The sequence below is a fragment of the Vipera berus genome (genome assembly GCF_964194415.1).
Source record: "Vipera berus genome assembly, chromosome: 7".
NCBI classification, from domain to species: Eukaryota; Metazoa; Chordata; class Lepidosauria; order Squamata; family Viperidae; genus Vipera; species Vipera berus.
The window spans coordinates 68212778-68227524 of record NC_138209.1 but is presented as its reverse complement, the minus strand read 5'-3'; the positions used below and the strand labels follow the sequence as shown (position 1 = coordinate 68227524).

Here is a 14747-nt window from a genome sequence, read left to right as displayed (position 1 = left end):
CACCATGGGGGTCTTGCCAACACACTGCAATTCAGGCCAGCGTTTTAAAAACTGGCTTTCAGAATGCTGGAATCAGCATGGGAGAGTAACACTGTTTAGACTGCTGTGCAGAATTGCTTTAGGTCCCCCCCACCCCCAAGCTATATCGAATGCCAGTGCAACACAACTCTTCACCTCAAGGAAAACCAACCCCATTTTATTTGGGGGTTTAATATTTATGCAAAGTGTAAACAATAATAGGTAGCTATGCAATGTAGGTAGGCTGGTGATCTTGCAAAGTAGCTTCTTAGAAATAATAATAATAATAATAATAATAATAATAATAATAATAATAATAATAAGTTGGAAGGGACCTTGGAGGTCATCTAGTCCAACCCCCTGCTCAGGCAGGAAACCCTATACCATTTCAGGCAAATGGCTGGCCAGTCTCTTCTTAAAAACTTCCAGTGTTGGAGCATTCACCACCTCTGGAGGCAGGTTGTTCCACTGGTTAATTGTTCTCACTGTTAGGAAGTTTCTCCTTAGTTCTAGGTTGCTTCTCTCCTTGACTAGTTTCCATCCGTTGCTTCTTGTCCTGCTTTCAGGTGCTTTGGAGAATAGCTTGACTCCCTCTTCTTTGTGGCAGCCCCTGAGATATTGGAACACGGCTATCATGTCACCCCTCACCCTTCTCTTCGTTAAACTACACATACCCAATTCCAGCAACCGTTCCCTATATGTTTTAGCCTCCAGTCCCCCAATCATCTTTGTTGCTCTTCTCTGTACCCTTTCTAGAGTCTTCACATCTTTTTTACATCGTGGTGACCAAAACTGGATGCAGTATTCCAGGTGTGATCTTACCAAAGCATTGTAAAGTGGTATTAGTACTTCACTTGATCTTGATTCTATCCCTCTGTTAATGCAGCCTAGCATTGTGTTGGCTTTTTTGGCAGCTGCAGCACACTGCTGGCTCATATTGAAGTGATTGTCTACTAGGACTCCGAGATCCCTCTCACAGTTACTACTATTGAGCAAGGTACCACCTATACTATACCTGTGCATTTGATTTTTCCTGCCTAAATGTAGAACCTTTGAATTTCATTGAACACCATTGAATTTCATTTTGTTAGATAGCGCCCAGTGTTCGAGTCTGTCCAGATCCTCCTGTATTTTAAGCCTATCTTCTGGAGTATTATATTTTGACAGAGTGAAACCCAGAACATTACCTTCAAGTGATAGCTTGCATATCGTATTTCCCAGGAAGACTAAACATACTTTGGGATCTTTTTTTTTTTTTAGCCTGTAGAAATTGGCGACATTTATTTATTTATTTATCTATCTATCCAATTTCTACACTGCCCATCACACTTGCGTTCCTCTGGGTGTTTTACAGATAAAACAGTGAAATAATATAAAAGCTACAGTTGAAAACGAGTTATAAACCAGATTAAAAGAAAGTGAAAAGGAACAATTTTGAAAGATTAAAAGGCAGAGGGAGTGCGTTCCCTGTACCGATTGAAATGTCCTTCAAGGAGCCTTAGTATTCAAAATCACACTTTTTTATTGTTAGATTTAATACCTAAATCTAAATCTAAGATCAATTGGGGTGACAGAGAATGCTGATCCAAAGTCACTTAGCTGGCTTTCGTGGTTAAGAGAGGTCAAACCCACTGTCTCCTGCTTTCCAGTCCAGCCCCTTAACCATTACATCCCACTGGCTTTGGTCTATTTATTTCACAAATGCGTGCCGAACTGAAAGTCCTAGAATCGGGTGTGTAGAACAAATGATGTCACAAATAAGAACATTTAATTTCACAGTTCAAAAGGGATAATCCTTCCACATATAGAGGTGGTCCTTGACTCACAATCATTCATTTAGTGACCATTCAAGGTTACAACGGCATCGTAAAAGGTAACTTATGACTATTTTTTCACACAACCCCATGGTCACATGATCAAAATTAGGACGCTTGGCAACTGACTCATATTTATGACGGCTGCAGTATTCTGGGGCGATGTGATTACCTTTTGTGACCTTTTGACTAGCAAAAATCAATGAGATTTAGCAACAGTGGTGAGAAAGGTCACCACAAGCAAATGAGGCAAAACTCACTTAACAACCGATTTGTTTAGCAATGAAAGTGACGGGCCCAACTGTGGTTGTAAGTTGAGGACTGCCTGTATCTCACGTTGGATTACGGTTTGCGCATTTGCGCAGACAGCCACTGCACTAAAAAGAGGAAGCTTTAGCCTTTGCTTCCTCACTATTAATTTCTAAATTAGCCCAATCTGCCGTTTGCACGATGCAGTTTGGAATGCCTGAAAACAATTGGGATGTGCAGTTTTGACTAGGAGGGGGAAACGCTTCCAGTGGACTAAAGCAAGAATCAGATCATCTGTAGCCACTATTTTTTTTGTGGGGGTGGGGGATTGGGGCAGTGGCAGCTAAAGAATGTGGGACACAGACAATGTTGGTCACGTGGACTGTCACCCTGTAATTCTGAATAATTATCCTATTCATGCAGCAGACTCAGATATTTTTCCAGAAGGAGAATGAGATGCAGTGAGTCACAGCATGGCAGGATAACCACTGTCAAGTTCCTAGCTGAAGGATGACAACACGATATCTGGAAACCTTCCAAGATGTGTTGTGTTACCTAAAAGTAGACATATCTGTGTATGTTAATGGGGGTAACGTGGGGTGAGAGATTGTTTCGGAGACTGAAAAACAGACAGGGGAGTTCAACTGGTCTGAGGAGATGCAACACAGTCCAGATGTGACATCTGTGGGAAGGAACCTTTTCAAAGAGACTCTGCTTTAATTAACTCATTATAAGTCTGGCTGGAATTTTCCGTTTTTTAAGTCTTTTCTATTGCTTTTGAGGAATTCATGTGGGCTTTTGATGCTATAAATAGGAATAGACTTTGGCAAAACCTTCGGGCTTTTTCAATAGATTGCAACCTTTTTATTCTTGTCAGAAGCCTTTACAGGATAAGAACTGGATGTGAGGTATATTTTTCCCAGAGATATTTGATTAAAAAGATACCCATTCAATATTCAAGCAGAGTTTCAATTCTGGCTTCAATTTTGTCCAGTTTTGATGTTGATTCTCTGATTTCATCCTGAAACAAAGGTAACTTCCATTCCCCAAAGATAGTTGGGTTATTTTTCCCCAACTCTACTGGATAATTCTTTCTTTTATTGAAAATGGCTTCCATAGAGGTTTGAACTTTTCTGTTAGGAGAAAGGCCAAAATTCTGCTCTTCCAAAGCTATTATAAGGAATATACAGTAATGAGTGAATTATTGGACACTGAATAGAGCAGAGCAAAATTGTTAGTGAACATTATGCTCTACCTCAGATTGCAGTATCAAACTACTTGGCTTTATCCTCTTGAATCTCCACGATACCATGATCTAACTGTCCACCTGAATATATGCAGTGAAAATAGCTAATAAAGATCTACAGTCATCATCCTTATCTACTATTACACAAGGCACGAGGCTTCTTCTTTCTTCTCAGGCAACATAAATGGTTAAATAGTGTCTGTGAGACATTGCTGTCCAGACTGATAAAGGACTTATGAACCATTGGCAGAGTTCTTGTAAGTTGGCAAACTATTTATGTGGAGTTTTCCAGAAAAGTGAGGATGTCATTGGTGTGACCGTCAGCACTTTTATCAAACCTATGTGGGCATTTCTTTCTCTGAATGGCATTAGCCACATGGCTCTGGAGAAGTGGAATAAGTTGAAAATGTCATAACATCCTGCCAATGAGGGACGTGGTGGCTCAGTGGGTTAGGATGCTGAGCTTGTCGATCAAATGGTCGGCAGTTTGGCGGGTCGAATCCGAGTGCCGTGCAGTGGCGTAGCGTGGGGGGTGCAGGGGGGGCCGGCCTCACCGGCCGCAACATCTGGGGGGGCGCGCTCGCACTCGCAGCTCTCTGCCCCTGCCTGGCTCACTCACTCTCTCTCACTGCAGTGCTGGCTGTGCGAATCCGATCCGAGCCGCCGGGTCGCCGCCCACTGTGGAGGGAGGGGGGTGCCAGGCGTGCGGGTTAGGGGGCGCAAATTACTTGCCTTGCCCTGGGTGCTGACAACCCACGCTACGCCACTGGCCGCGTAACAGAGTGAGCGCCTGTTACTCGTCCCAGCTTCTGCCAACCTAGCACTTTGAAAGCACGTAAAAATGCAAGTAGAAAAATAGGGACCACTATGGTGGGAAGGTAACAGCCTTTGGCGTCTAGTCATGCCGGCCACATGACCACGGAGACTTCCTTGGACAAGCGCTGGCTCTTCGGCTTTGAAATAGAGATGAGCACCGGCCCCTAGAGTTGGAAATGACTAGCACACATGTGCGGGGGAACCTTTACCTTTACCTTATCCTGCCAATAATATACAGATGCATGTTTATCATTTGATATCTCAATTCTTCTGTGTTATCCAGTTTTAATTTGCATTAATGGTGTTTATTTATGTTTCAATTTATACAGTATTTTGCACCAAATGGTACTATTTTGGGGTGAACTTTGTTCATAATAAATTAAATATGAAAACAGTTTGTAAGATTGTGATTTTACCCCAGGCTAGGTTTAAAAATGCTTTTCTGAAATCTGCATGGCTTATTGCTGCTTTGACTTGCCAGCTAACTCCTGATAGGTTGGAAGTTCAAATTGCTAGAAGGAATGAAAGAAACTCCACTGCTTTATCACTACCATCCTAGTTATGAAAGAAGGACATAAAGATGTAGGAACAAGTTTCTCACTTTTTAAGTCAGATAGGGTTCAGTTTGTCATGCAAATGGTAAATCTTACCATTTTACTCCGGAAGAGATGGAAAGAGAGACAAGGATTATCTGTTACAGTCAGTGACTACACAATATAAGAAAGATGGCTATATCAGAGATGACTTTAGGATAATGCTCCCCAGAATGGGACAACTTGCCTTGACCATGCCACCACAGCCAATTCAACATGGCCATCTCAACACAGCCGACTCACCAAATTGCTATAGGACAACTCACCACGGAACAAGGCACACAGAATAACTCAACAGAATAAATGTAATCTGCCACTGTTTCTTTGACATAATTTCCATTTTTGTCAATAGAAATAATGTCAAAGAAACAGTGGTAGATAACATTTAGCGCGCTGAATTATTCTGTGTGGAATTTTCTGTGATGAGTTGTCCCATGTCAAGTTGGCCACAGTGAGTTGTCTCTTAGAAAGCTGGCCACAGTGAGATGGCTGTGATGAGTTGGCCATGGCAAGATGACCCTGGTGAGATGGCCATGTTGAGTTGGCTGTGGCGAATTATCCTAGACTGGCCTAGCCCACAGAATTGATATATAGGCATTTTATGTTCAGAGGGTTCATAGAACATCTGATAAAACCAAATCAGGCTTACTTTCCTATACCTAAAATTTCCAGCATTAGCTTTCCTGAGGAATATTTCCCCAAATAATGCACTGAGTATACAGGTAGTCCTTGACTTATGACTGTCCCTTAGCAACCAAAGATACAACAAACATCCCCAGTTTCAAAGTTCCAATGTTACCCCCTGTGGCATGTAACTGCATTTAGGGAGTTTGGCAACCAGCCCAATTTATAGCCACTTGTAGCATTCTGCTGCCATGTGACCAAGATGTACAATAGTTTTGCTGGAAACTGGGGTTTACTTCCAGTTTCTGTCAAAAAATTGGTCCAGAATGAATTCACTTAATGACTGCAGTGTTTGCTTAATAACTGCAATGTCTGCTTTATGATTGACATGTTTGCTTAATTACCATCACAAAAAAGTCATAAAAATAGGTTCAGTCATGTAGTGACCCACTTTATGACTGTTTTGACTTACTGTCATAAATGCCAGGATCAATTACCATTGTAAGTCGAAGACTACTGTATTGAAAGATAATGATCGCCACCTACACACTATAATTTTACCTACTTCTCCGTCATCATTTTTCCAATCTATTAGTCAATTATACTTGAATTACATTGAACAAGAGATCGCTGCAACAGACCTATATGAAATATATAATAATTCAATATTTAACAACTAAAATGTTCAAATAAGAAATGATTAATTTTTTCTTGGTTGGGGAATCCAATACAAATATGCAGGAAAATCTCTCTTAAGCATTCACCACTGATTACAATGGAAGATTTATCACAATGCTGCCTTAAAATAATGGACAAGCCCTCTTTCTAAAGTCCAAGTACAATGGGTAATTTAATAGATAATGAATACATTATTCCACATGATTGTAGCCAAATACAAAGAGTAATTCTTTTGGAGGAATGTAAGAACAGCATCATGTTAAAAGGGTAGAGATCCATACATATTAGAAGCCCTTTTAATTTCAGGTTAAGACAGAAGCTGATAAGAGCCTATGTTACATTTATGTTTCTTTATGCAAGTAGCTTTATTAATCGAAAAAGTAATTTATTCCAGTATCATGGCAGTAAGTCTGATTATTATGTCCATTTATATTATTATTAGCCTTGTGAGGTAGTCAAGAAAAGAAGCATATCCAGCAGCACTAGATAAAATGTTATTAAGGAGTGTCCAAGGGAAGAGAATAACTGATCTATAGGGAAGATGGAAAAGTTTGGCTCTGTCTACCTAAATGTATACATTCCATACTCCTTGCATATGTTCTGTGAAGGTTTTTTTTTATTCCCAAACCAGGTAGAATCTTGACTGACATAATCTTGCCATCTAAATGAGATACAGTCTATCTCTAATCTGGTGGTGGCATCAGAAGTTGAGTAAGGAATGTGTGCTATAATGTCAAGAAATTTTTTTTTGCATTTGTTCAAGGATTGAGATGTTTTTGTAAATACCCATATACCCAGTTATCTTCTTCCTTTTCCTCATAATCAGATTATGCTAGCTGCGTAAATTGTCACTTGGTTGCTTTTGACAAGTTATATTCCTTTTATGATATTTCAAAAGCATTTGAAGTAGCATGAATTGTGGGTACCTAGTCCATTTTCAATCTATATATCTCCCCCCTTCTCATACAGAAATGGTTTTGCCATGGTTTTGTTTTATTAAAGGTTATTTCAAAGCATTTTCATGAGAGTAAGATCAAAGTTAGACTTCTAGGGGGAAAATGGCGAACTGAAGACGGCTCCTCAAAAGTGGAGCCAACAGCTGGAGTGAAGATCTGACAAATAGACTGGGTCTTTGTAATTCCTCTCTGGAAATTGTGTTCCAGACAGTTGCTCCTCTTGTGGAGAGCACAAGGATGAGTCTCCAGAAGGTTGACAGTTGAGGGAGTAGCCATTTTGCTCAAATCACAGTTGACATCTTGAAAAGGACATTGGGTTCGCATGCTTCCTTTTTTAAATAACTTTTGGAAATTGTTTATTAACTGTTTTTTATCTGTTTTAGATAAATAAACTTTACAGCACTGGGTTAATTTCCTTCAATCCTTAGCAAAATAAATTTTAAAATACAACTTTAAAGATATTGAATGATGAAAAGAAATCAAGTTCTAGGACATTACTTTATAGCAGGCATGTCAAACTGCTGGCCCACAGGCTGGATGCGTCACACCCAAACCGCGCCCACCCCATTGCCGGCAATGGGGAAAAAGTTGCAATACATCGTGTGATGTCATGTGACATCACGCATTTGACATGTCTGTTTTATAGGATTAAAATCAAGATTGCTAAAAGTAAAAGGAAGGAATATAAAGTTGGTTTATTTGATCAAGACTAACATAATTTGTTGTTATCTTTGGTAATCCTTAATGGATTTTTCCTGATCAGGATTGAAATGATAAGATTGTAAGGATTTGATTATTGATAAGAGATGGGATGTGGGAAGAAGAGATATTTGTTGTATTTTAAGAGAAAGGAATAAATTGCTAAAATTGCTTATATATGTGATGAAGAGTAATTTTTATATAATTATTTATATTACATTATTTGTTTCATTTCTATTTTTTTCCTTTCTGTGCCTTCTGTTTTTCTTTTTATTCTTTTGTTTAGTTTGTGTCAGCTTTATTATTGTTGTAATTATAATTTTAATACAGTTACTATAAAAAGAGAGTAAGATCAAATTTCAGTTCATTGCCCAAAATGCCAAAATATGTAAGCGTTTGAAGAATCACAGAATTCCTGTTAAGATTAAAATGTAGCACTTTATAGGATTTCAAAGGTATTAATAAGTGGCTATCCAGATAAGTTAAGGAAAGCTGTGCTGGCAAAGTAGTTAGAATGCAGTATTGCAGGATAATTTCAACTCACTTCCAGCAGTTCGATTCTGACCGGCTCAAGGTTGACTTAGCCTTCCTTCTTTCTGAGGTCAGTAAATTGAACACCCAGAATGTTGGGGGCAATAAGAGCCGTGGTGGCACAGTGGTTAGAATGCAGAATTGCAGGTTAATTCTGCTGACTGCCAATTGCCAGCAGTTCGGCAGTTTGAATCTTACTGGCTCAAGGTTGACTCAGCTTTCTATCCTTCTGAGGTCGGTAAACTAAGGACCCAGTTTGTTGAGGACCCAGATTGTTGGGGGCAATAGGCTGACTCTGTAAACCACTTAGAGAGGTGGTTTACATGAAGCCGAAGACACCAGCCTGAAGATGATGAGTGTGACCTCGCCGAAACATCGCCAAGAAACCTTCAATACTACACGGGAAAAGACCCGAATACACCAACACACACACACACACACACACACACACACACACACACACATATATATATATCCTTGGTGGAGCAGTGGGCTAATGCCTCCTTAAGTAACACCAGCTGCCTGCAATTAGTGCAGGTTCACATCCCACCAGGCTCAAGGTTGACTAAGCCTTCCTTCCTTCCGAGGTAGGTAAAATGAGGACCCAGATTGTTGGGGGCAATTAAGCTGACTTTGTAATAATGCCGCTTGGGGTGTGTGTGTGAAAGCCCTAATAAGCAGGCATATACATAGAATGAAGGCTACTGCTAAGCTTTTAAGCCACCCTGAATCTTCGGAGAAGGGCGGGATATAAATGGAATTAAAATAAAAAAAATAAATTATATATATGTAGATCTTTGGTCATTCGGGTTTTTCCCCACGTAGAATTGAATAAGAGCAACATTTATGCATATATATATATATATATATATATATATATATATATATATATATATATATATGCATAAAACTATAGGATGTAACCATGGTTTGAGATACACCCTTCCCCAGCACACACATACATATTAAAAGGTGTTTTTTTTAGCTTACCCCAGCCTTTGGTTTTGCTCCAGAACCAGCCATTGGGATAGGAAATGCTTTATCTGCACCATAGAGTGTAGGAGGTAGCGGAGGTGATGGTGGTGGTTTGTTCTTTTGCTGGTTATTTAAAGTAACGATGTCTACTGTACCTCCAGGAAGTGATTCTGAATCCTTTAAAAGAGAAGTAAAATTCTTTAGTGACTGCACACACATGATGATAGTGCTGTTAACTTTGTGGAATACGTTAAAGCATACTCATTTCTTTCCCCCGCCTTATTGTACTAAGATTGCCGTCTATATCTGCTGTTCCGTTACTGAAAAGTACCTTAAAGATCAAAGCTTTAGTGTGCTACACAAAGAAAAGAATAAACGTAGTTTTGTTCAGGAGTCTGTAGTTTCAAAATTCTGGCCTGTTTTCTCTTGAGAATTCCTGTGCATATCATATTATGTCTTCATCTTTTGTCTTTGGAAGCATTTGAAACCTTTAGCAACATCTGGAAATCTTTAGCCAGTTGGAGTGACATCATCACATGGAACCTCGTGCAGGTGAAATCTCCTATTGCTTCTTTTTTCCATTTAAAATGTGAACCAACATCTGATAACATTCTTTTTTCCCCAGGGTTTTAAGCCCTCTGTACCAGCATACCGTTATTGCATACAATTAAGTCCCTTTGAATATACCAGGACATGCACACCAAACTATATATTGGGTTATACGGGGTGCCTATGAGGTAGGATGGGCTATATACCATTTTGAATTATGTGTGATAATGCATCTCTTTTTTAAGAGCCTTGGTGGAGCAGTGGGCTAATGCCTCCTTAAGTAACACCAGCTGCCTGCAATTAGTGCAGGTTCGCATCCCACCAGGCTCAAGGTTGACTCAGCCTTCCATCCTTCTGAGGTAGGTAAAATGAGGACCCAGATTGTTGGGGGCAATTAAGCTGACTTTGTAATAATGCCGCTTGGGGGGGGGGAAGCCCTAATAAGCAGGCATATACATAGAATGAAGGCTATTGCTAAGCACATTGGTTTGTGCTTAAATTGTAAGCCGCCCTGAGTCTTCGGAGAAGGGCGGGATATAAATGGGATTAAAAAAAAAAGAGATATGATATTCAAATGCATGTTCCCAGCGTCATTAGTTAAAAAATTCTTATAGGGAATCATTCAAAATATGCCAGCCTCTTGAAGTTTACAAATGATTAGTTTGTTTTCTTCGTTTTCTTGCTTTACATATAAAGTTAGCTTTTGTAGCCTTTCTTGGGAGGACTCTGTCGTGAAACACGTCATGTAAATGATTTAAAGAACCCAGCAAACAAGTACGGTCTGTAGCAGAACCTGTGCAACACCATAATTTCTGCAATATAATGAAATTTAATTTATTCAGTTTAACTCTATCCAATTCTAAATATGATTCAATATCATAGAAATAATTACTTGTCCTTTCTTTTTAGAAAGGCGGGATTTTTAAGCAGTCCCTGAGACTTTATTGAAAGGTATAATAAATAAAACAAGGAAAGCTGCATCCATACTTCCGTAGCTTTTCCAATTCAGCACCAGCAACATCAGATCATTCGATTGGTTTGACTTTCATTCTGCCTTTAAAAAACGGAGAAGCTCTGGCAAGTTTGGGAAACTTGGAGCAGATTTGGTCTAAGAATCTTATCATTAACCAAGCATGGAGGGAGACAAAAGGCAGAAACAGAAGCCAGCTCTGCCTTGTTGCCTCCAGATATTCTAGACTAGAATTGCTAGGAGGCACAATGAGAACAGCCTCTGGAAGGCAGAGCTAGATCTAACAAACAGAACGAGAAATCTATCTTTATGTTTTGGAAACTGCAGATACTTGAGCTGAGAGGACAATGGGAGCAAGAAAAGAAAAAGAAGCAACAAGGCAAAAATGTGGCAAGTAAATATAAACAACTGGAATAAAAGGTTGAGCGGACTTACGGCCATGGGCTTTTCTGGGTGGGTCAACGTGCTGGAAGGCGAAGAGCTTTCGCTGAGAGCATTCTCAATATCCTGGTCCAGCTGATCCAGTTTCAGAATGAGTAGTACCATGGAGTCCAGTCGTGACTGATCCTGGTCTCTTGCTTCCTGGGGATTAGAACACACAGTTACAGAATCTGAAAGGGCACTTCTGGGAAGGAATAAAAAACTCTCTGTTCTCTAATTTAACAAAACAGGGTTGAATAATAGGCAGCAAGCTCACATTTGGGGAGAAAAGAAGGAGGAGGAGGAAAGGGGTGGAGGGAGCACTGGGCTACATTCTCTCATCAATGGCATTCTTCACACCAAGAAGCATTTTCCCTCCATTTTGCATCTCTGGCTGGAACCGGATCAGAAGTAAGCTAGCTTAGCTGAGGACAATCCCTGCAGCCCGATGCCCAATTTGCTTACCATTTCCCCTCTTGTTCTTGCTACCTGAACATTTTGATTAGGCAAGCCACAGGTAGGGAACAGATTCACAAGTGAGTCCTGCAGGACAGTTTCACTGGAGAACTCGGAACTGGGTATTTTGAATTCTGGCATGAAAAAAGGCAGGGATTTAGACTGTAGTCTGTCTGGTCCCATTCTGCATGGGAATCATCCTGCACAAAGCATCCAGTTCTAAGGGCAAGGCATAACTAATGAAAAAGCCTTGAATCATAATTTAGCAGATGGATATTACAGTCCAATATGGCTAAAGCCTATGTTGTTCATTCCTGAGGATTCAGTGCCACCAGACCATGTCTATTAAGATCAACTTGGACTTATCTCTGACCAGGAGCATATATATTGCAAGGATACATTATGCCTGATAATATGGGGACATTGAAATATCATGTCGTGGCTGCCATTCTGCTAGACAAGCATCGCAACCCTGATATTTAGCAATGGGGGGGGAGGGAAGAGAGGATTGGAAAGTAGGGAAGAAGTAGGGAGGGATGGAAACCAAGCCATGCTGGCCCGAGGAGTGAGAAGCCCGAGGAGACTCACACTCATTGGTAGCAGTGAACAAGGACATACATTCAATTTCACAGCTACTAAGATTGTTGGTCAAGCAGGTACAAAGATAGACAGGGAAGTGATTGAAGCCTGGGAAATGGGCCTCTCATCAATCAACAGGAGTGTCGATTTACCACCAGCTTATCAGGTACATAGGAGATGAGGACTAGGCAGCACAAGGAAACAACAGCCAATGACTCAATAGCTGAACTATCCAACACCTCAATCAACTGATAAGAAGCCACGCCCAACCAGACACCACATAAATACTACACGTACAACAGCCCAAAGCACACATTCTGATAGAAAGAAATTTCCTGAGGATGGGCCACAGCATAAGTCTGAAAGCTTGGAAGACTAAACCTCTGGTTCCAGTGACCGGCCCAGATTGGATTCTAGAAATCCAAACTTCAAAGTATCAAGCTACACATTATTTCATATAGAGCTGTGCAGCCTTTACTCAAAACATGGAGATAATAATTGAGATGATGCTGATGCCAATACAAGAGAAGTGGAGATTTCAACTTCTCTTCATAGCCTGATCCCTCCAAGGTAGAGTTATCCACAGGGATAAAATTTAGAAAAGCATTCACTGTCTTAGAGGAGATGATATGTTTGGGGAAAGACAGTATTAATGTGTCTTTCATTATTTCACCTTTATTTACATTGCTTTCTCTTTAATTTTTATTTTAAAAATATATTGGAGGATATGCTATATATTTAATGCAAAGTACGGCTGGACTCCTATTGTTCTGGTTCACACTGTTATTCAGATCTCTAGTCCTTTATCAAAGCTCAATAGAGTTTCTATTTCCAGTTTCTCTGCCTGTCCCTAATTTTCTCTTTGTTGAAACAGAAATCAAGAATAGAGAGGGGGGGGGAGGGCCATCAGATGGTATGTACTGATGAGAACAAGAAGTGGTTTTGAACCAAGGAGACTAAATTTGAAAGTTCTCCAGGCTGTTGAGAAGAATCTACTTTGCTTGTGAAGAACATGGACCAGCTTTCATTAAATGTGGAGCCACATTTGACGATCCCAATTTCATTATCATACCAAATTCTTTTTTTATCCATGATATTTTATTCATGAAATTCAATGGTGAAAAAAGTAAGGTTCTACATTTAGGCAGGAAAAATCAAATGCACAGGTATAGTATAGGTGGTACCTTGCTCAATAGTAGTAACTGTGTGAGAGATCTCAGAGTCCTAGTGGACAATCACTTAAATATGAGCCAGCAGTGTGCTGCAGCTGCCAAAAAAGCCAACACAGTGCTAGGCTGCATTAACAGAGGGATAGAATCAAGATCACGTGAAGTACTAATACCACTTTACAATGCCTTGGTAAGGGCACACTTGGAATACTGCTTCCAGTTTTAGTCACCATGATGTAAAAAAGATGTCGAGACTCTAGAAAGTACAGAGAAGAGCAACAAAGATGATTGGGGGACTGGAGGCTAAAACATATAGGGAACGGTTGCTGGAATTGGGTATGTGTAGTTTAATGAAAAGAAGGGTGAGGGGTGACATGATAGCAGTGTTCCAATATCTCAGGGGCTGCCACAAAGAAGAGGGAGTCAAGCTATTCTCCAAAGCACCTGAAAGCAGGACAAGGAGCAACGGATGGAAACTAATCAAGGAGAGAAGCAACCTAGAACTAAGGAGAAACTTCCTGACTGTTAGAACAATTAACCAGTGGAACAACCTGCCTCCAGAAGTGGTGAATGCTCCAACACTGGAAGTTTTTAAGAAGAGACTGGACAGCCATTTGTCTGAAATGGTATAGGGTTTCCTGCCTGAGCAGGGGGTTGGACTAGATGACCTCCAAGGTCCCTTCCAACTTCTTCTTCTTCTTCTTCTTCTTCTTCTTCTTCTTCTTCTTCTTCTTCTTCTTCTTCTTCTTCTTCTTCTTCTTCTTCTTCTTCTTCTTCTTCTTCTTCTTCTTCTTCTTCTTATTATTATTATTATTATTATTATTATTATTATTATTATTATTATTATTATTAATACAGGCCATATTGTTTGCTGCGCTATATACATTCCTGCATATAGAACAGGAACTCCACACGCTTTTCCTCACATATTTTTTGATACATTCCAGTCTGGAGGAAAAAGGAAATATACTTCTTTGGAATAAGCAAAGCATTCTACTGAAACATTTTTGCCTTATGCCCCAAATTCCATATAAGATCTTTGTTTTTCCATGGTAGGCTCAGGAAGTCCACATAAAAATTTGAGGTTTAGCCTTTCATAGTTGGAGCACAAGAAAACGTCTTGACTTTCTTTTGATCACCGATTGCCTGCATTGAGTACTATTTGCAACACTTGAAGCTTTTTGGTGCTATGGAAATATTTATTTAGACGAACTGTAAACCACGAAGTCCAGAACAGTGAGAATTAAGAAGGGGGATTCACCAATGTTGCTAGCTACTGTACAATGGGAATCCTAGTAAGCTTTTACATTTAATGTTATTGCCATATTGATGGCTTTGTTGCTCTTGAGACCTACATATCCCAGCCAAGCAGACTGGGGATAGCGGCAGTTGTAGTCGAACACAG

The 14747-nt window shown here is 40.0% G+C and overlaps 1 protein-coding gene across 1 annotated transcript in view; it reads right to left on the bottom strand.

Moving 5' to 3' along the window:
* The window catches only part of DLC1 (DLC1 Rho GTPase activating protein), a gene marked incomplete at its 5' end in the record, with an annotated part of 305940 nt that overhangs the window by 231743 nt on the left and 59450 nt on the right, over nucleotides 1-14747 (bottom strand). Inside the window, 2 exons of the mRNA XM_081333189.1 lie at nucleotides 9215-9376; nucleotides 11154-11300. Of these exons, the coding sequence (XP_081189315.1) occupies nucleotides 9215-9376; nucleotides 11154-11300 (309 nt within the window). The remainder of the gene's footprint in view (nucleotides 1-9214; nucleotides 9377-11153; nucleotides 11301-14747) is intronic.